The 24036-nt window shown below is 41.9% G+C and overlaps 1 protein-coding gene and 1 pseudogene across 1 annotated transcript in view; both read right to left on the bottom strand.

Moving 5' to 3' along the window:
* Nucleotides 1-3510: 3510 nt before the first annotated feature.
* Nucleotides 3511-18948, bottom strand: LOC138767419 (putative nuclease HARBI1; annotated as a pseudogene).
* A 1762-nt stretch (nt 18949-20710) lies between these two features.
* ZNF654 (zinc finger protein 654) overlaps nt 20711-24036 on the bottom strand; it is a 34449-nt gene continuing 31123 nt past the window's right edge. Inside the window, exon 9 of the mRNA XM_069944572.1 lies at nt 20711-20772. Within this exon, the coding sequence (XP_069800673.1) occupies nt 20762-20772 (11 nt within the window). The 3' untranslated portion in view covers nt 20711-20761. The remainder of the gene's footprint in view (nt 20773-24036) is intronic.

The following is a 24036-nucleotide window of genomic DNA, read 5'->3' as shown; positions in this document are numbered from 1 at the left end:
TTCCCAAAAGTTATACCAAAAGTTAAATTACCAATATACACCAATATACACCTATTACAGGAAATGCTTATAAAGTGCTTTTTTCCCTGCACATACTACTGCATCAAGGCTTCACTTCCTGGATAACATGGTGATGTCACGACCCGACTCCCAGAGCTGTGTGGGCTGTGGCTGCTGGAGAGGATGATGGCAGGGGGACACTTAGGGACACAGGGCACTGGAGGGACACTGAGCATCCCTCTGCCATCATCCTCTCCAGCAGCCACAGGCCGCACAGCTCTGGGAGTCGGGTCGTGACATCACCATTTTATCCATGAAGTGACATCACCATGTTATCCAGGAAGTGAAGCCTTGATGCAGTAGTAAGTGCAGGAAAAAAAAAAACACTATGTGCATTTCCCGTAATAAGTGTATATTGGTCATTTGTATAACTTTTGAGGGACAATACAATACTTTAATAAAAAAAAATTTGGACTTCTCCTTTAATTTTTCAAGAAAGAAAAAAAACCAACACAGGAAGTGCTGGGTTCTCTATGATAACTAAAAAATAATGATTGTATATTGCAAACTTGCTTTATATAACATCTACTGTTGATTTTAGATTTAAAAGTTGTACTGACAGCGACACTTTAAATACACAAAATGATGAAACATCCCATAATCATGTTTATGGTCTCAAAGGTTTCATATAGCAGACAGAACTTTATTTCCATGTTTTCCATTAAATAAATCTGGAGATTTATTGTCCTGCCCAGTAACTTGTGTTCTCGATATCCGAGCAGTCTTCTGCAGTAATTTCCTATCTGTCACTTCCCAGTATACTCTGTAGCAGGGATTGGGAACCTTCGGCCCTCCAGCTGTTGCACAACTACAATTCCCATCATTCCTGGACAGTGAAAGCATTAGCTTTGGCTGTCCAGGCATGATGGGAATTGTAGTTTTGCAACAGCTGGAGGGCCGAAGGATCCCTATTCCTGCTCTATGGGTTACTTGCAGCACAATGAGAAGTTTAGTTTGTACCACCTGGAGAGCCATACTTTTAAGAACATTGCTGTACGTACGTCTTATAGTGAATCAGCTGCAATTCATGATTTATATGTGACACAGATAGCTGTTATGTCAAGGAGGCACATAGTACCTTTCATATATTCATTTGTTCTTCCAGAATGTAATAAGATGCTTTTGTTCTTTAGTTCCAGGAGGCTTTCCAAAGCTCCTGGAGTGCTGAGGGCAGGAACGTCTTCTTGTTGCCTTTACAGTCCCAATCTCTGCTTGACTGACAGTCATCTGGAAGCCAAATACCACACTGGGTCAGGGATGGAAGGGGGAGTGAGGAGGCCTTAGCACTTCAGCAGCTTGGGACCACCTCTTTGACTCAGGATTGCACAGGAGAAAAAAAACATCTTTGAACATTCTGATGGATATATAAACGGTATCATGTGCCTCCTTGTGCTGTGTCAGCAGTTTGGAATGTGAATTTCAGCTTATAGATTCCCTTTATATAGCATGGCTCCACTGGCTTCCTTTTCAGCCCAGGGCATACCCTTCCTATCTCCTTTCATTCTACACAGCATGGCTTACTTGTTTTAGTCCTGAGGGGTAGGAATAAGAGGGACCAGGGATGGGAGAGGTGCCAATCGTGGGGGACAACATTTTTAGTAGGAACCACTTTAAAAAAAAAAAAAAAAAAAATCACAGGTTGGACTTATATGTACTCCTGAATAGTTGGATGCAGATGTGTATTGCACTGTACTACCAGACCAGAGGAAGATGATGACTTGCATGAGACATTGAGAGAAAGGTGCTGCCATCAGCATAGGAGCAAAAGAATGTCACACTGAGAAGGGGAGGGGGGCGCACCCCCAGTGCATAGAGCCAGACTGGTGCATAGCAAAAGAACAGCATCGGGAAACATTTAAAAAAAAAAGACTGCACCACCGTGATCACCTTATGTGGGGTGGAGAGTTATGTACCTGATGGTACATTTGCTTTAAAAAGCATTTCATTGTACATAGCCTGTATGTGTGGTCTGCAGGCCTAATGAAAAGGCTGAGGTCTGGGAATGTGTTTCCTTCTATTGGTAATAGTGTTATGGCGCCATCTTGTGGCCATACTTTCAAATACATTGCAGAATTATTTTTTGACAAGATTTATGTGAAGTTAAATAAATTATTCAGAACTTATGTTACTATTGTGAAGGTCTTATAATGAAGAGCTTTATTTCAGTACCTGAGCATATGCACTGTATTAGCCGAAGTAATGGGACACCTACACATTACACCTACAGCATAATATACCAGATCTTAAAAAGAAGCTGAGGGCTACCTCCTTTTGAGATAAACAATTTTAAATAAATAAGTAAAATGTAAATTATTCTCTTAAATTTACTTTCCCAGTAAAATTTAAGTGTGGTATAAATTTTCTATTTCAACATCTGAAAAATACAAGTGGTGAAATTGATGGCGTGGTGGGTTCATCAAGTTAATTTTAGGGTTTTTGTACCAATCATAACCAAATTGAAATGGCTGAGACGTGTAGGGTGAAAAACTAAAAGATAAATAACAAAGGAGGTATCGGGTGCTACAGGAAAAACAGTAGAGGAAATACGGGCCCATGAAACAAACTCATCACTTATCTACAGGTAATTAGGGGCTTTCCCTGCCAGGATCCATAACGGGTCAAGCTTAGAGGGGTTGTCCAGCGAAACTTTTTTTCTTTCAAATCAACTAATATCAGAAAGTTATATTGATTTGTAATTTACTTCTATTAAAAAATCTCAAGTCTTCCCATACTTATTAGCTGCTGAATGTCATGCAGGGAATGTTGTATTATTTTCAGTCTGACACGGTGCTCTCTGCTGACATCTCTGTTCTAGACAGGAACTCCCCAGAGCAGCAGAGGTTTTCTATGGGGATTTATAGAAAACCGAGAGAGTTCCTGTCTCTGCCAGAGATGTCAGCAGAGAGCACTGTGTCAGACTGAAAATAAAACAACATAGGAGGGAGTAAGGGTCCATTTACACAGAAAGATTATCTGCCAAAGATTTGAAGCCAAAGTCAGGAATGGATTTAAAAAGAGGAGAAATCTCAGGCTTTCCTTTATGACCTGATCTCTGTTGATAGTCTGTTTCTGGCTTTGGCTTCAAATCTTTGGCAGATAATCTTTCTGTGTAAATGGACCCTAAATCTTTCTTATTACCTTCCAGGCTGCTATCAGAACACTAAAAGATGCAATAATCTAATTGCAGGCTCTGAAGATGAAGACAATTGACAACATATAATACTTCCCTGTTATCAGTGTTAATTACAATGCACTTATCTCCTAGAAAGAAATGCTGCCCATAGGGAGGATTCTCAAAGCAAAAACTAAATAACTCAGTAGGCGCTGCATTTCTCTAAAGACTCTATTACTCTAAGCAATTATTGTTCAAAACACCACTTAAACAATCGCTTAGCAATAATCGTTCCGTGTAATAAGTATGAACAAGTGAACAAGAAACACAAAATCGTTCTATTGTCGTTCAAAATTCGATTTCAACATGTTGAAAAATCTACAGTCACTTGCAGAAGCGCAATATGCTTGGGTCTCATAGCGCCGGAGGAAATTGTGCAAGACACAGCAAGCCAGCAGCACTCTGTCTATATTGTCAGGTTTCAGAATAATAGCTGGGTGAAATATATGGAATCTGTTTGCCATGATTCCAAACGCATTTTCAACCACCCTCCGGGCACAGGACAATCTGTTGATTTTTTTAGTTGAGTGTGAGATTCCTCTGTGGATAATGTTTCAGGAGGTAGGGTTGTAGAGGAAAAACATCATTCCCAATAAAAACAAAATACAGGTTGGACATAGTGTTCTGCTTCCTGACAAATGCAGAGCAGACCCTGCGCAACCTCTGTACGTGCCAATACACATCTGACATTCTGACATTGGTACCTTCGTCCACCATTAAAAATTCATATTTTGCATTTACCAGAGCCATTACAATGATAGAAAAAAAAAACCTTTATAGTTGTAAAAGGATGATCCAGAACTTGAAGGTTGCGTTATCCGCAGGGCCGGCTCCAGGTTTTTGTGGGCCCTCGGGCGACAGAGCCTCGGCGGGCCCCTTTGAGGAGCAAATCATGGAGAGACAGGTGAGGAAAGATTTGCAGCAAAAGAAACATGCGGCTGCTGCATATCTTTCTCCTCCTGTATCTCCTGCATGCAGCTCCTCGTGTGTGTGTGTGTGTGTGTGTGTGTGTGTGTGTATATATACAAGCGCACACACACAGAGCAGGAGCTGTATACAGGAGAACTAGCAGCACCAGCATGATTTTATATATATATATATATATATATATATATATAGTGAGACCCCTAGTTCTCCTATATACAGGTCCTGCAGTGATATACAGTGTGTGTGTGTGTGTGTGTATGTGTATATATATATATATATATATATATATATATATATATATACATACACACTGAACATCACTGCAGGACCTGTATATAGGAGAACTAGGGGTCTCACCATGTTTATATGATAGAGACATAGATAGATAGATAGATAGATAGGAGATAGATAGATAGATAGATAGATAGATAGATAGATAGATAGGAGATAGATAGATAGATAGATAGATAGATAGATAGATAGATAGATAGGAGATAGATAGATAGATAGATAGATAGATAGGAGATAGATAGATAGATAGATAGATAGATAGATAGATAGGAGATAGATAGATAGATAGATAGATAGGAGATAGATAGATAGATAGATAGATAGGAGATAGATAGATAGGAGATAGATAGATAGGAGATAGATAGATAGATAGATAGATAGATAGATAGATAGATAGATAGGAGATAGATAGATAGGAGATAGATAGATAGATAGATAGATAGGAGATAGATAGATAGGAGATAGATAGATAGATAGGAGATAGATAGATAGATAGATAGATAGATAGGAGATAGATAGATAGATAGATAGATAGGAGATAGATAGATAGATAGATAGATAGGAGATAGATAGATAGGAGATAGATAGATAGGAGATAGATAGATAGGAGATAGATAGATAGATAGGAGATAGATAGATAGATAGGAGATAGATAGATAGATAGGAGATAGATAGATAGATAGATAGATAGATAGATAGATAGATAGATAGGAGATAGATAGATAGGAGATAGATAGATAGATAGGAGATAGATAGATAGATAGGAGATAGATAGATAGATAGATAGATAGATAGATAGATAGATAGATAGGAGATAGATAGATAGATAGATAGATAGATAGGAGATAGATAGATAGATAGATAGATAGGAGATAGATAGATAGGAGATAGATAGATAGATAGATAGATAGGAGATAGATAGATAGGAGATAGATAGATAGGAGATAGATAGATAGGAGATAGATAGATAGGAGATAGATAGATAGGAGATAGATAGATAGGAGATAGATAGATAGGAGATAGATAGATAGGAGATAGATAGATAGGAGATAGATAGATAGGAGATAGATAGATAGGAGATAGATAGATAGGAGATAGATAGATAGGAGATAGATAGATAGGAGATAGATAGATAGATAGATAGATAGATAGGAGATAGATAGATAGATAGATAGGAGATAGATAGATAGATAGATAGATAGATAGGAGATAGATAGATAGATAGATAGGAGATAGATAGATAGATAGATAGATAGGAGATAGATAGATAGGAGATAGATAGATAGGAGATAGATAGATAGATAGGAGATAGATAGATAGATAGGAGATAGATAGATAGATAGGAGATAGATAGATAGATAGGAGATAGATAGATAGATAGGAGATAGATAGATAGATAGGAGATAGATAGATAGGAGATAGATAGATAGGAGATAGATAGATAGGAGATAGATAGATAGGAGATAGATAGATAGGAGATAGATAGATAGGAGATAGATAGATAGGAGATAGATAGATAGGAGATAGATAGATAGGAGATAGATAGATAGGAGATAGATAGATAGGAGATAGATAGATAGGAGATAGATAGATAGGAGATAGATAGATAGGAGATAGATAGATAGGAGATAGATAGATAGATAGGAGATAGATAGATAGATAGGAGATAGATAGATAGATAGGAGATAGATAGATAGATAGGAGATAGATAGATAGGAGATAGATAGATAGGAGATAGATAGATAGGAGATAGATAGATAGGAGATAGATAGATAGGAGATAGATAGATAGGAGATAGATAGATAGGAGATAGATAGATAGGAGATAGATAGATAGGAGATAGATAGATAGGAGATAGATAGATAGGAGATAGATAGATAGGAGATAGATAGATAGGAGATAGATAGATAGGAGATAGATAGATAGGAGATAGATAGATAGGAGATAGATAGATAGGAGATAGATAGATAGGAGATAGATAGATAGGAGATAGATAGATAGGAGATAGATAGATAGGAGATAGATAGATAGATAGATAGATAGATAGATAGATAGATAGGAGATAGATAGATAGATAGGAGAGAGATAGATAGATAGATAGGAGATAGATAGATAGATAGATAGAAGATAGATAGGAGATAGATAGATAGATAGATAGATAGGAGATAGATAGATAGATAGAAGATAGATAGGAGATAGATAGATAGATAGATAGATAGGAGATAGATAGATAGATAGGAGATAGATAGATAGATAGGAGATAGATAGATAGATAGATAGATAGATAGATAGATAGATAGGAGATAGATAGATAGATAGATAGGAGATAGATAGATAGATAGATAGGAGATAGATAGGAGAGAGAGAGATAGATAGATAGATAGGAGAGAGAGAGATAGATAGATAGATACAGAAATCTAGTTGTTTTGTGTATAGAGGTCCTGCTGTAACATATATATATCCTGCTGTAATAGATATATATATATTACAGCAGGACCTCTATACACAAAACAACTAGAAACCAGCACATACAGAACACTTAGTTTGCAGAGCCTACCGTGCTGCCCTCTATCAGGTCAGGTGTCCGATCACATGACCCGTGACATCATCAAAGGTCCTACACACTCAAAGGTCCTTTCTTACTCGGCTGTAGGGAAGATTTGTGAAGGAAGACAGGTGCCCGGGGGCCCCAGTATGTATCGGCATGGCCCCTAACTGTCACATGCAGCCTCTAGGGGCCCAGTCCCCTTTGTTACTACACTTTTTTTTTCTTTTTTACTAACAAAAAAATGTAGTAACAAACGGGAGTGGGCCCCTAGAGGAGCTGTGGGCCCCGGCATTTGCCCTAGTTAGCCGGGTGCTGACGCCGGCCCTGGTTATCCGTATATCCGTTTCCCATCAAGGACCCCTCCGCAGTTGGGCAATCGCCACAATTCATTAAAATCTTCTGCCACAACCAGCCATTCCTGTTCACAACTGGGAAACTTCATAAAAGAGAAAAAAAAATGCTTATAAGATAGCACAATTTTAATCATAGATGGAAAATTATATTAAATTAAATTGTGCCACATGTGCAGGGCTTCATGGCCTCAGCAGCACTTTGCTCCACCCATATCGTAAGCCCCACCTCTCCGTGACATCACCATGTTGGGTCACGCACCCTTTTGAGCAACTTATTCCAAGGGGCGACCAAGATTTCTCAAAGGACCAAGCACAAATACAAGTCCTATTACAGAAAGGGGGGGGGAATAAGGACACTTGATGGGGAAAAGGGGGGGGGCAGTGCCACTTTAACTGCTGGGGACAGGGCCCAACTGCCATGTTTACACACCTAGGTGACACTTTCCAGTCCACTGATGCAACTATATATGAAATGTTTGTAGACAGATGATATGTACAAAGGTGACAGTATCACTATTAAGAAGTAATCTTGTCTTAAAGTACTCTGCTTGCAACAACGTCACTATAGCTCCGCAGGTCTCAGGAATTATTCTGGATAACGCTGGCTGTGAAATAGCTGTGGTGAATTTAAGGTCTTGTAAAGACCTTCCTGTGACCAAAAAACGAAGAGTGGCCGCAAGTCTTTGTTCAGCTGTAATAGCCTGGCGCATCAGTGTCCTGTTTCTCAACCAAAGGATGTACAAGTTCCAAAAGCTTTAAAAAAGGTAGCTGACGTCATGCACAAATAATTTTGATAATCGTCAAGATTTCTTTCCTTAAAGGGAACCTGTCACCCCCGGTGCCGGGGTGAAAGGCTCCCGACCCCCCGTTAGAGCCCCCTATACTCACCTATTCCCGCCGGGTCCCGCTTCTGGAGGTGGTCGGGTGATGAAGATCTCAGCCGCTGCAGCCCAATGCGCGCGCTGAGAAATGAGTCCAACACCCATAGAGAATGACAGGAGAGTCCAGCGCTCCGTCATTCTCTATGAGCGTTGGACTCATCTCTCAGCGCGCGCGCGCCGGGCTGCAGCGGCTGAGATCTTCATCACCCGACCACCTCCAGAAGCGGGACCCGGCGGGATTAGGTGAGTATAGGGGGCTCTAACGGGGGGTCGGGAGCCTGTCACCCCGGCACAGCGGGTGACAGGTTCCCTTTAAGCTCACATAGCAAGGGCGTGTAGGAAATTCCTCCTGACGTTGGAGCCATTTCTTTGACCATAAGCATCTAGGACAATTGGATTGCTGCCCCTCCATGTGGACGTCCTGTTTTTCTTGGAGACGTATTAGATCAGCCTTTATTTTAATGCCTCGTTTCTTCTTAAAGAAGAAGTTCAGACAAAAGTATGTTTTTATATGTTATTACATAAGGAAAGTTAGACAAATTCCTAATATACACTTATTATGGGAAATGCACATATACTGCTATTTTCCTCAATTTAGTAGATCAGGAAGGCTCAATTTCTCTAAAAACAAATGTGACATCACGAACCGAACCAGAGCAGGGCTGGGTGTAATTCTTATGAAGCATCCAGCAGGGGGCGCAGTATAAGGAGAAATTACATTGTAATTTCTCCATAGTGGTTACAGTCATTCAAAGCAGCTTCTGCACTCACTTTGTGGCAGGAAGAGTCTCGCCAGCACCCATTCATCCCGTATCGGCTCCCCTAGCCCCCCAAGGACCCCCCACCCGTCCATCCCGCAGCCACCCTCACCTAGCCCCCCGCACCTGTCCATCCTGCGGCCACCCTCATTTAGCGCCCCCCAGCACTTGTCAATCCCGCGGCCGTGGGATGGACAGGTGCGGGGGACGCAAGGTGAGGGCGGCCGCGGGATGGACAAGTGCTGGAGGGCGCTAAATGAGGGTGGCCGCGGGATGGACAGGTGCGGAGGGGGGCTAGGTGAGGGCGGCCGCGGGATGGACGGGTGGGGGGTCCTTAGGGGGCTAGGGGAGCCGATGCGGGATGAATGGGTGCCGGCGAGACTCTTCCTGCCACAAAGTGAGTGCAGAAGCTGCTTTGAATGACTGCAACCACTATGGAGAAATTACAATGTAATTTCTCCTTATACTGCGCCCCCTGCTGGATGCTTCATAAGAATTACACCCAGCCCTGCTCTGGTTCGTGACGTCACATTTTCTTAGAGAAATTGAGCCTTCCTGATCAACTAAATTGAGGAAAATAGCAGTATATGTGCATTTCCCATAATAAGTGTATATTAGGAATGTGTCTAACTTTCCTTATGTAATAACATATAAAAAAATACTTTTGGCCGAATTTCTCCTTTAAGCATCGCCATCTTAAAAATGGATTAGCAAATGGATTACCAACAATAAAAACTAAGAACCAACCAAAAAAAATAAGAACAAGCTCCGAAAATAATGTGTTCTGCTCTCTGCAGCTCAAAGGACAATGATCAAAATGGAGACTGCGAGCTGTGAAGGTGGTACAGAAGGCTGCATAGTCTCAAATTCCCACCATTGTTTACAGGTTTTGTCACACCTCCACTTTTCTTTTCCCAGCCTACATGATCACCCATTTTCCTATACTGCGAACGTTTAACGACTATGTAACGACTGCAAAATAATTATTCAGTACATCTATCGTTAGGTGGAATGAGGTGTAAATCGTTCACTAAAAAATAGTGATCGATCGTTTAGAATGATAATCGCTTCGCAGTCGCTTTGTGTAATAGGGGCTTTAAGTGTCACTGTCGTTTCATTTTTTTGCAGAAATCAATTGTACAGGCAATTTTAAAGCGACTCTGTACCCACAATCTGACCCCCCCCAAACCACTTGTACCTTCGGATAGCTGCTTTTAATCCAAGATCTGTCCTGGGGTCCGTTCGGCAGGTGATGCATTTATTGTCCTAAAAAACTACTTTCAAACTTGTAGCCTTGTGCCCAATGGGCGTGGCTTAGAGCATCTGTGCCCTAACTTTGCACCATCCCTCCTCCCCACCCTCTTTATCATTAGAAATGCCACTGAAACATTTTCTCCTGTCTGAACATTGCACAGGTGGCTTAACGATCCAGCCCATGTGCGATCCCGACTGCTATCTGCAACACGGGACTGCTCCCGCTAATTAACACCGTTAGATGCAGCTGTCAAACATGACAGCTGCATCTAACAGTGTTTTGTGCAGTCTATCCCTGGTGTCTAGTGGCGGGATCCCCTCCTGGAGGGGGGATCCCTTGGTCTTACCAGGCCGGACTTCTGATAGATCGGTGCTGTATTATACAGCTACACTGATCTCTAATGAACAGAAGTCGTCTAGATAGTGTGTAGACGAACAAACCGGGCAACCAACAGGTAGAATCCACTGCAAAAAGGTAGCAAATGTTTCTAAATAAGAACAGGACAAACAGAGACCCATAGGTAACGCCTTGTCGAAGAAATAACAACTATCCAATTTAAAACCCAAAGAAGGTTACCTACTAGCACATACAGGCAACAACCGAAGGGCCGGCTCCTCTGCCCTGAGCGACTACCATGTCCACAGTTGTCTCAAAGGAACAATAAGTAACAGATACCAAAGACTTATTCACACTATCATTAAGAGAACTTCCATCTGGATATGCTAAGTGATCAATAAGTCTATAGGATCCGCCATCTTTATTAGGAGTCAATCCCAAAGGGGAAAGTCTGAAATTTTCAAGTGGGGGGAAAGGAAAGGGTCCCTCAACCCTCCCTTCTGAAACTTCCAAGAAAACTTTTTGATAAACCGCTAACTTATTCAAATTCACAGAACACAAAAAAAGTAAACCCAGACACCAACAATTCAGCCTTCCCTCAGTTTGGGTATGTTTTTAGCCAGGGGAGCAACTCTTGCAGCTTCACTGGCGTTGCCGCCGTTAGAAATTGCCTCTCTACCTGAGGGGAATTGTTGCCCAATTTGATTAAGCTGCTTAAAGCACCGACTGTAAGGGTGGGCTCCTGCACAGTGAGCATTCATACTTGTATTTGCAAGCATTAACCCATCAGTGTTAAAGGCATAACACAAGTTCTTCCAAAATGAAGAGGTAGCAGCATTAGTTAGTGTCACAGCTCGCAGCCTGGATCTCTGAGGGAGCATTAGATTTAACCACAACCCAACATCTTTCTGACCCCAAAGCATATTTGGTTGCACAGACAACTTCTGCCTGAACGCCTCATTGTACAAAATCCAGGCAGACCCACCAAAATTTGTGTAGGACTTTACAACAATGTACGCAGTTCATCGGGTACTTCTCACCCAGTACAGCACCATAGATTAGGAAAGCTTGACGCCAATTGTTAAAAGTTTTGCCTACAGATGGCTTTTTTCTTTCCTCATCCTTGTCATCTCTTTTATCACTTTTAGAACTTTCTTTAAAACTGGACAATAAAGAAAAGATATCCATATGATCCATTTTCCATATTTTCTCCATTACTGACATAGCCAAATGGAAGCCCAAAGGAGAAACATCGCAAGTAATAGCTTTCTGTACACTGAGCAATTTTACTATAAAGTGGCCAACCCCTTTAAGCATGTTTTAGGAACGCCTGGTCTATTAGCAACTACACCACTAGGTGTCGCTAGCGCACCATCAATTACACTGTCCACTATTGAACTCAATACAGGCATCTCTCATTAGGAGATCTGCAGTCTTTTGCGCGGTGTAGTCACCAGCGACACCATCATCTTCTGCTGTTACTGAAGGCTCCTTTGGTTTTGATGCAATGGAAAAGCCTCGCAACACTGGCGTGTTTAATCTCTGTATAAGGAATTGAAAGGAAGAAGAGTGGATAGGATTACTACTTAGATCTTGGAGATAGAAGTGCTTTCCTCCTTAATGTAATGCCACACTGTGTAGCAGTGGTGTCTTTTCTTAGATCTCTATTACCTCATGTAATAAAAAAAAAAAAAAAATCTGAGAATCTTGGCTAAATTACTGCCTAGAAAATATAAACTTTACAAGATGTTTATGAAAGGTCCCAACTAATATCTCGGGTAACTTATCACATTATTATGAACCACTGATCAGGAAAACAGGCGACTGCCTATTATGCAAATGAAAGAAATTGGATCATACCTGAGCAAAACCAGATCAATTCTCGTCCGATAAAGATGGTCAGATACATGTGAGTGTAAACAGCATTCCCTCCCCCTTTTATCTATATAAATAAGACACAGACACCTAAATTTTTTAACTGTGGAAGTTATGGCCACGGGTTTATTTAAGGGTCAGCAAAACATTAAAATTGGACCTTCAAAATTTTATTCATAAATACTATTCATAACATGTAAAAAACATAACTAAAGTAATTAATAACCATTAATAATCAGACCTAATGTCTGCCCCTAAATATCATGGGGCGACCCACCCAACATTGCCGGCAAAGCCGCCCATGACCCCAAACAAGCCATGGCCAACTCAACTAAGGACTGCAGGCCCAGATTCAATATATCCAGGCCAACATCGGAAAGATGTATTCCATGAAACCGATATAGACCTGAAAGAAATTCCTCTAAATCGACGTGGCGGTATAAAACAGCGCCTAATGTCGACAAAAAGACGCGACATACCTCTATTAAGGTGGCGCCTAATCATCTTGAGGTACGTGAAGCCACTATAAGACCAAACGAGCCTCAGGGCAATTTCAGAAAAATTATGAGCTTCATGTCCCAAAACAAAAGATCAGTACGACTTCACCCGATGTCATTCCCACCAGCATGGATGATCATAATATCAGACGGAGGCCAGACCCTACAGACACCTTCCACAAGGTTGAGGAGTTGGACCCAAGGAAGACCCACGCACCCCAGCTCAATAAAATGCTACCTCGTTCAGACCTAAGTTGCTAGTATGCGACCTGAATTAAAATCAAATACTTAAGTGAGGTCTAACATACAATTTGTATCTATTAGAACTCCACCTACCTATCCATTTAATGTTAGTAGGGGATAAACCCAATCTAAACGCTTCCGTAGCAGCCCCAATACGGAAGGAATGAGCAGAAGAACCAGCAACGTCCATTCCCAATTCAGTCAAACACTTCCTAAACACAGAAACAAACTGATACCTGGACAACGATAAGCCATCCTGATGCACCAAAAAAGGAACCCAAGGAGCCAGGCCTGACCAACAAATACTCTAAAAAATTACGAACGGGACAAACCACACTACCATCAATATTCCTCAGAAAAACCTTCACACCCCCTACCCCTCAAGTCCGTTTTGAACGTTTCACTAACCACTGAATACCCTTACTAAACACCCTAACATCATCCATGCATAAAGCAGACATCTTGTGAACTGCACTAGCCACCAGTTCACCAATACGAAGCACTCAAAAGAATTGCAAACAAAAAGCCACCTTAAACAGAATCACTTCATAAGAAGTCAAACCCACCGAATTACAAACGGCTAACAACCTCAATAGTATAGGATAAGTAACCGGACGGCGCTTGTCACTAACCACACCACGCGACAATTTAACACCCTTTAAAAGATGTTTGACAGCAAAACACAGACATTGGGGAAACACCCAACCAACATTGATAAAAAGACTCACCTGAAACTGTTTTTAAAACAACGGAAATAGACACCCCATGCGACAATAAATTAGAAGAACACGCTCGACTGTGATAAAAATTACACCACCTAAGCTAAGCTGCTGCATAAGACGTCCACATAACAACAGACATTTTCTGAGGAACTCATATCAATCCGATATCAAATTCCACGATTCGAAAGGACAGGACAGCCCCTCTTGATCCACATCTGGCACCAAAGCCCAGAATTGGAAAAACTGTAGGCAAGACAAGGCATCTGCGATTACATTACAAGCACCAGGAACATATTTAGGTTTTAACCAAATATTCAATTTAAAACACAACAACACTAAATGTCTCAACTTAAAGGGGTTGTCCAGCGAAATTTTTTTTTCTTTCAAATCAACTGGTATCAGAAAGTTAAATAGATTTGTAATTTACTTCTATTTAAAAATCTCAAGTCTTCCCATACTTATACACTGTTGTATGTCCTGCAGGAAATGTTGTTTGTTTACATTCAGAAACAGTGCTCTCTACTGACATCTCTGGCAGAGTCAGGAACTGTCCTGAGCAGGAGAGGTTTTCTATGGGCACTTGCTGCTGCTCTAGACAGTTCCTGACTCCGCCAGAGATGTCAGTAGAGAGCACTGTTTCTGAATGTAAACAAACACCACTTCCTGCAAGATATATAGTAGCTTATAAGGATGGGAAGACTTGAGAATTCATCTTGTTTGTATATTACCCTCAGTGTTTCTTGTTTGCAGAGGAACTACAATCACCATAATATCTAGCACAAGTCATAATTGGAAAAAAAAAAAAAGTTCACTGGTGGGATGTGAACCCTGGTCAGTGTGCATGGTAAACCTGTCACTTACCACTGCACCATAGTGGGAAGCTGATGAAGCAAGAGGGAAATAGTCTATAAAATAGATCTAACTCTGAATAAATAAATAAAAAAGGGATGGTGAACCAGGTGGTGATGATTTCTATTTGAAAGAAAAAAACACAGAAATAAGATGTGCAGAAGTCATCTGTGGCTGTTTCTGCTGCTGCCAAGAGTGCTCCCCCCAGCTGCTTCAGCTCTATGTACATGAAGGTTTCCCCTGTGTGTGGGGAGGGGGGGAGGGGGAGTTAGGACGGCAGAGGAGATGATTTGTGTGTCAGGGAACAGTGTTGTGTCACACAGAAATCATCTCCCCTGTCCTGACCTCCTCCCCCCCCCCAGCTGCTTCAGCTCTATGTACATGAAGGTTTACCCTGACGGCTTCTCTGTGTGTGGGGAGGGGGGGGAGGGGGAGTTAGGACGGCAGAGGAGATGATTTATGTGTCAGGGAACAGTGTTTTCACAGAACAAAGTGTTGAAGCGATCAGAACTGCAGCAGCACACACAGCATTCTCCCCTCTCAGGATGACTCAGACTCACTCTGGGGATGAGGAGACACTGCCTGTGCTGCTGCTGAGAGTGTGATCTGCTGGGACCTGCCTGACAGAAATCAAGCTCCTCCGGCTTCACAGGTCCCCCTCACGCTTGATCTGCACAGGCTACTGTGTAGCCAATCAGGCTCAAGTACTCTGCAGCCAATAAGAAGAGGGAGAGGCTGGCACAGGCGCAGAAGAGCTCAGTGCAGCTGACGTCACCGAACCAGAAGCAGAGACAGGAGAAGCTTCCGGTCCGGAGAATGACAGGAAGACAGAAGATCCGAAGCAAGCAAGTCACGTGACCGTCCCAGAGATCTCCCAGAGCAGACATCTAATGACAGGTAAGTATATTAGAGAAGGGTTAACCTTGGTTAACCCTTTCCTAATACAAAAAATCATTTTTCCCTGGACAACCCCTTTAACTACCATAACCGATTTGGATGATATACAGTTAATAGCATACATTACCACCCGATTGTCAGTAGTAACCATCATAAGTTTATTTCGAAAAGACTCACCCCAAAGAGTATGAGCAACAACCACAGGAAATGACTCCAAAAGAACTATATTGGCCAGCACAACAGCCTGAACTCCCGAATCATGCCACCTGGATGCACACCAATGGTTACTCCAAAACACACCAAAATCACAGCTACCCGCAGCATCGGTACACAGGCCTATAGCCTCCGCAAAATCCTCCTGCCACACTGCACGAAAATTAAATTAGGACAAAAAAATTTGCCACAACTGCAAATCATCCTTAAGGGAAGAAGTATGGCGTATATGAGCATATGGCGACAATAAGCTTTTGGTAGCCGCATACAAACGCCTGCAGAAAACTTTTCCCATCGGAATAACACGAACGGCAAAAACTAAGTTACCTAGTAAGCTCTGCAATTCCCTCAATGTAACTTTCTTCTTAATCAAAAAAGAAGACAACAAACCACAAATTTTCGAAACCTTAGCCGCCAGTAAACAAAACTCCATCCTAACACTATCAATCACAATACCCAAATATTCAATCCTCTTGCATGGCATAATGGTTTTATTCCTAGCCAACGGAACTCCAAAGCAAGCACAAATCTGCATAAGGGTATGTTCACACCTACCTCATTCGCAGCGGATTTGGTTTGTGGGTCTGGCCCTCACGGACTGTGAGCAGTTGTTGTCTTCTTTTAGGGTACGTTCACACCTACCGGATCCGCAGCGGATTTGATGCGTGGGTACCATACACGCAGTGAATCCGGACGGCAGGCTTTCGGCCGACAGCGCAGGGGTTAAAGGGGCCTGGTCCCATACACGCAGCGGATCCGCTGCGTGTATGGAATCCACGCGTCAAATCCGCTGCGGATCCGGTAGGTGTGAACGTACCCTAAAAGAAAAAAGCAACTGCTCACAGTCCGTGAGAGCCCGGCCCACAAACAAAAAATCATCCAAATAGTAGACAAACTGCTAACTTCTGAAGACTGAAAATAGAAACATGACAAGAAAAAACCCATAGGGAGTGCCTTATCGAAATAAAATTGGTCACGCCATATAAAACCCAAAGAATGAAATCCAACAGGACATATCGGCAAAAGTCAAAAAGCGGATTCAATATCGGTTTTAGCCAACAACGCATTGCGGCCAGAAAAACTTACCAAATCTAAGGCATCATGAAAAGAACTGTATCATACTGACACCAAAGACTTATCATCAGAGTCATTTAGTTATCCGCCTTTAGGATAAAAAAGATTCTGAATTAATTTAAACTTATGTGGCTCCTTCTTTGGAATCAAACCTAAAGGCGAAATCCTAAAATTAGGGAACTGTGGACAAGGAAAAGGCCCTTCAATCCGACCTTCTCTAAGCTCTGACAACAATTTATCAACCACTTCTAAAGGCTTAAACCTAACAGAACTAAGATTGTCAACCCTGTGCAACCAACACCTATAAATTCAGGTACTGGAAAGCCGTACTCAAAACCGAACAATAATAGATCAGCCGTCTGCCAATTTGGATAGACTTCTAACCATGGACGCATTCTTTCCAGATTCGCCAGTGTCCAAGCTTTTGGATAGCACATCCCTAACCATACCTGTGGGCTGTGAACCCTGACTAAGCTTTTTAAAGCATCTAGACACCGGGTGAGATCCGGCACAATGTATCTTGGTGCCCGAAGGCAAAATACCTACTGCTTGCCCCAAGGTAAAACTTAACTTTTATTTGTTTCCAACATATAAAACCCTGTGATGTTTATATACAGTGTTAGATGAAAATAAATGTACACTGAGTCAAGGTCCTGTGTTTTGAATGCATTATTATTGGCTGTGATTAGACACCTGGCGGGAATACCCCGCGGGTTGGCACATCTGTCTCAACTTTCGGCTGCAGGTATATACAACATCTCTCAATGAGCTATGCTCCTGTGTCTGACAGTAGGGCCAAATATATATATATATTAACATGGAAAGTCTTGTGGTGAATACTGCATATATAAATATATATAGCTATGATTATTGTCCGTTGGCGGCTTTGCAGGGCCCTTGCAAGCCGCCAATTGTTTAAATACTGTGCTGGCAGCAGGGATTTCAGCATCTACTACATATTAGATGGGATGTTGGATAGTTGATTGTTCATTGAAAATTCATTAAAAATTCATTAAATAATTCTCCGTTATTTGGGCTGTTTGTAATACATTAAGTGGAGAAAAAGTATGTTGGTGGAAGTCGACCTCTCACCGGTCCTGTATTGTCCTTGAAGTCTACGGCCGTAGATGCAGAGGATACGTGAGATAGGCTGTGGCTTCCCCGCTCGTGTGTGAACACTGATGGATGCTTCCTCCTGCAGTTTGCACAGCGAAGCTTGAGCAGTGGAGGCTCACAGCAGCCAGGTAATTCCACCTCTGTTGGCCGTTCCTCCCATAGGTGAGATGTTGGGAGTGTTGGTAAATGCTCCAAAAGCCAGGGATTGAGGCTAGGATATATGCTGAGAGTTTAGTGTAGTATAGTAGCACAGTAATGTATTCACCACTAGTTGCAACTGTAATGGACGCGTTTCTGAATAATCCTCTATTCTTTCCTCAGTATTAGGTTGCAAATGACTAACTTCCAAATTTTATCTTTTACTGAAGGGGCTAAATGAAACCCTAATGGAGAAATATCGCAAGGAAATGCTCATTTTAAGCAGATTTCAGGAATACCTGGCTTGATAACCGGCACAACTGACTCGGATTGATCACAGACTACACTGCAACGGTTCAAAACTGGCATTTCTGTACAGACAGCATCCTTAACCCAAGCATTCCCAAAGGACTCAATACCCATATTAGTAGGGGGAGATATAGACACACGATCAGCAGTATTTTTAACATCCAAATCTCCAGAAGTGCCCAGCATTCTCAAAAATGTGGCTATGACAGACAACATGTTTGTATCAACAGCAAGTGACTGCCCAGCATTAGACATACCAGTTTTAAGGGGGGGGGGGGGGGAGAGCTATAAGCATCACACTCACCCGTTTCCTGCGCTTCTACGGCACCCTGCAGCGTAGCACCAACTATCGATCCGGGTTTCTTCACCGCCGGCCCCTTCTTTTTCTGCTGCATGGTTCGGCCCTTGCCCAGTAATACAGCTGACGAGGCCATCTTCCTCCCCAACGGCATCTAATGGTAAATGCGTCTCCTCCTTCGACTCCTCCCCCGGCGTCTTTACGGAGATAACTTCCTGGAGAAGGCACTGATCTTCCTGGGTATGAGCTGCAGCACCGAACCCAACGCAGCTTCGTCCTTACTACTCCAATTAATTTGCTGTTATTGCTCCTCTGATAACTTCTGATGCTCCTCTATGACCCAGCCGGGTCATAGAATGGCCGGTGTTATATGTAGTGTGAACCCGGCTTTAGGGTATTTTTGCAACAATGTAACTAAACAAGTTACTTGGTTTATGCCATTTGGGAAAAGATGCACCAGAAAAATTATTCACATGCTCCTATCTGACATAAGGCAGCTCTGCTTTCAGCTTGTAGAATAGTGGTACGGGAATACTGATCACAGATACATAGATTGATTTTGTCCTTAATATTAACATAATATTTGCCAACTTAACAGATATGTACAAAAATAAAAGATCTCCCAGACATGTGTAATAGCTGTGAATCTTTTAGGTGCACCACATACTTACCTCACCCTGTTCATCTCTGCTCCCAGGTACTTCCATGTGAAGCCACACCCACAAACCACACCCTTTTTTCCTTGTATGAACATGATCGGTATGTTTAGATGGGAAATGACAACACTATATCCTTAGTGATCACTACAATCTAGGTTCTCCTTCACATTCCTGCATGAATATAAGAATGGTCCAGCATATAATATACGCTACAGCTCCAATCACTCACAATGGTAGTGCCAAAGACATGTCAGCACCACTCTGTTACCTTCATCAATACAAGAGAGTGAACAGATACAGCATTGTGCAAGCTTAACCACCGCTCCATCGACATGGGGAGAAGGGATATTATTGAGATCAGTGCAGTCCTAATAATCAGAAACTTATCTTTTCTGCAAATAAGTTTTAGGGGCACATTTATCAAGGTCTGTGCCTGGTGCAAACTGTAACCCCTTCCTCCATCAGAACGTAACTGTACAACCTAATGTGGGTGGGGGGGCTTCAGACCGCGCTCTGAACAGCTGCAATACCGGATGCCATCTGTCTTTACCTCCCTCTACCTTTAAAACTTGCATTTATCTGACCTTATGGCATTCTGTAGATAAATGTCCAGATGGCAATACCCCTTTTAAGTAACTGGAATCACCATAAGTCCTATAAACTTGCATTGCAGCGGAGCACAGCGTTGCCAGGATTTTGAGCTACAAGTTGGCCACCATGGTTTTCCATTGCAACTTGAGATTCTGCAGTTCATTCTAAAAGCGTTCTAATTTCTAGCACCATTTTTCATACAACATCCCAAATGTATTAATAGGATTTGCACTATTTTCCAGGTCCTCTGCACAATTCCATATAAATATAACTAATGGGTTTTCATTGTCACACATTGTTACTGAGAGCCAGGGTGGGAAGAAAGGTGAAGACCTAAGTCACTATATATAACATATATCTATTCTGTTTACCTATGACCATAACCAAGCTGGATCATATCTGAGTGAATGTGACAAAGTCTAATGTGATAAATATAAAATATTTTATTTGATTCAATCTTCAAGGCAGAACACACTTCAAAATTACATGGCACATTATTATTTTTTTTTTTTTGTTAAAATGTGAAAGTGAACATTTTTCTTGATTTGAAATATACACTTCTAGCACTCCACAAGAATTCTTAGTAAAAACGTCAAAGCTGGTAAAGTCTTATTGTTTAAGGCCAAATTGAATCTGGGGGGGGGGGGGGGGGGGGGGGGGGAGAAAAAAAAGGGATGATGTGTCTTCTTGTGCAAGTTTTCACCAGGCACCTATGGAACAAAAAAAAAATGAAACATTAAGTGAGCGACACAAGGAGGTATTAGCATATCCTTGTCACAAAACTTGTATATACCAATAGACATTGATAAAATTTATCTTTTACAGCGGGTAGATCTGAAACAGCAGGTGGTGATAAAAGGTTTGTGTCTTTCACTTTTTGGCTACAAATAATAAAAATTCGGCTTGTGAAAGAAACCGAACAACAAAGTCACATACAGATTATTCAAAGCTCAACCATCCCCTTCTATATATTTCTTTACTAGGCCACCATTGCTGTGGGCACACATGCATTGCATTACTTTGGATGGAAAATTAGTACTAAAAGTCACCCCAAAAAAATCTTTAATATAAATAGGTCATGTTCTAAACTGCTAAGTTAGTGTATGTTTATGCGCTTGCATATTGTGGAAAAAGGCTTTTTCAATTTCCTGAATTTCTGCAGGCCGCATCACTTCGTTGTTCCCCTTTCCATCCCTATCCTTTCTCATTGGCAGCTGAACGCTGAGCACAGAGCATGGTCAGGTGTAGGAGGGGGAGCGCAGAGGTGTTATTCTCCTTGGGAAATTAAAGAATTTTTTCTACATCCTGAAGGCACAGACACATTTAAGACTGGTAAAGTGTATATCATTGACCTAAGAGCTATCTAACAGTGTCAGCAGTCTGAAACAAATTGTAGCTGAAAGCTATGCCTAAAGTGTTATTAATTTTAAGCCACGCCCCTTTCTATAAAGTCCCGCCCTGTTGTCAAGTGAGCTGCAAAATATCTGGTGTTTGTCACAGTTTGGTGCATCTTCATTTAAAAGTTGAGGAAAACGAACAGTGGTCTGCCCTTTGTTTTTCCATCCCCAGAGAGCACCACTCATGTCCATAGGCTATGTCCGGTGTTACACCTCAGCCCTACTCAGGGCAAGAAAGCACATAGATAAGAGTGGTGTTGTTTCTGGAGATAAAAAAAGACCCCTACTTCACCTTCATCCTAAAATGATGCAGTGGAGCAAATATTCAGAAATGACACTGCTGTATTATGTAAGCTATGTGCTGTTAATGAAAATACACACTTTGTCAATCATAATTAAAAGGGTAAAAGTAGGTTAGAAGACTATAACCTGCTGTCATGTTTCTATACCTCCAGGGAAGCTGAGAATGAAGGTAATTTTCTTACCTTCATCCTCAGAATTGTTTTCATAAAATTTTCTGTTCCCCTTTACAGGAGCCACGGGGCTATATACCTTCCTGTGGCACATACCCCATGCAGCAGGAACATATATAAACGTTCCCAGCTGAGAAGGGTTTTTAATGTGTGCAGGGCCGTTTCAATGTGATCAGCCCTGCTTACATTACTGTTCTAAGACCTGGAAATGACCCGCAGCTGCCTGTCATTACCCCCCTTAAACCCTGCAATGCACAGCGATTGAAGCGTTGAAAAGGAACCTGTCAGTCAGGATGCCGTGGCAGAGTCCGCCCGACACCCCGGTGGAGCCCGGTAACCATCCCTCGGAGTCCCGCTGCTGGATCCGGTCCCTGGGCGGAGAAATCACGGCCCGAAGCGGAGCGCGTGGCTTATGCAAAGCAGGCGAGATGAGTCCGATGTCCATGGAAAATGACTGGAGCAGTCTTTCTATGAACGTCGGACTCATCTCTCCTGATTTGCATTATGTGTGCGCTCCGCTTCAGGCCGCGATTTCTCCGCCCAGGGACCAGATTCAGCAGCGGGACTCCGAGGGATGGTTACCTATGCTGGGCAGGCTCCGCCACGGCATCCCGACTTACAGGTTCCCTATAAGGTAGTCAGTGACAGGACAAGGACCTGTCACTCACTGATAGGGACCCGACTGGCGATCCGTTCATATAGTCTGCTCTCAGGAAGACTGTTATGTACAAATAAAATAAACATATTACATATCATAGCGTGCGGAATAGAGTAAAAGAAAAGTGAAGAAAAAAAAACTCACACCAGGATTGCAGATTTTTTAAAATTATATATTAGTAAAGATTTAAAAAAAAAAAAAAAAAATTCTGGGTATTAGGATTAGGTAGGTATAAGGTTATCAATAAAAATTAGAGATCAAGGTACAAAAAAATGACACCCCAATCAGCCCTGTAGTTGGAAAAATAAAAGCGCTATGGCTCTTAGAAGGTGAGGAGGAACATTGCATTAATTTGACCAGGACTTCTGGGCACTAATTAATTAGGTCGTGAAGGGGTTAATTAAAAAAAAATGCAGTTTTGGGTAGGACTACCACTCTCCGTGCACTCATCTGCCTCTCCTCATGAATACTAGGGCAACGCTTTGCAGTGATGTCACTCCGGCCACTCATCACTGCAAAGCACCAGATGCATATTCATAAGGAGGGGTGAGTGGTTGCAGAGGGCTGTACCCCTATCCCCCAATTTACATATTAAACTAATGAGTGAAGAAAAACTGTACTGAGGATAAAGGTAAAAAAAATTACCTTCAATCTCAGCATCCTGTGTGCTAAGGGAACATACCAGCAGGTTACAGTCTTCTCCTTTATGTCAATGTCATATGTACATTACTGACATTATAGTACACACAGGGCTGTGGAGTCTGAGTCGTGGAGTCGGAACTAGTTTTGGCTGGAGTCGGAAAAAAATTTACCGACTCCAGCTTTAAAAAAAAAAAAAAAATATTATAAAATTCATATCAAAATCAATTTTAAATTGTTATAAGTTTTGCTCATCAATATATATTATGAGCAACACTCTTAATAGGAAACTGGCTCTATTACATAAGGGTGGTCGGGGAATATATCAGTAATAGGACACTGACCCTATTAGATAAGGGGGGTCAGGGAATATATCAGTAATAGGACACTGGCCCTATTAGATAAGGGGGGGGGGGTCAGGGAATATATCAGTAATAGGACACTGGCCCTATTAGATAGGGGGGTCAGGGAATATATCAGTAATAGGACACTGACCCTATTAGATAAGGGGGTCGGGGAAAAGTTGTCGGTCACTATTTGGCAGTTTGTTTCTGAGCTGGAAGAGTTCATTGTGTGGGGGGAGATCTGTGCTGTTCTCTTCCTGGAAGCTGGGTGATTGTATATGAGCAGCAGTTTAATATGAAGATATCCTGTGTAATATAGAGGAGGAGAAGACATAAGTAGTGTAGCAGTAACCTCTGTCCTCAATGTGGTGTTTTTCTTCAGAGTTCTATGGCTGCAGCTGTGTGTGTGTGTGCGCGCACGCAATATGGCTACAGCAGGCTGTGTGTGTGTGTGTGTGTGTGT

The sequence above is a fragment of the Dendropsophus ebraccatus genome, chromosome 11, assembly GCF_027789765.1.
Source record: "Dendropsophus ebraccatus isolate aDenEbr1 chromosome 11, aDenEbr1.pat, whole genome shotgun sequence".
Classification (NCBI taxonomy): domain Eukaryota; kingdom Metazoa; phylum Chordata; class Amphibia; order Anura; family Hylidae; genus Dendropsophus; species Dendropsophus ebraccatus.
This window is presented reverse-complemented; position numbering and strand designations above follow the sequence as displayed.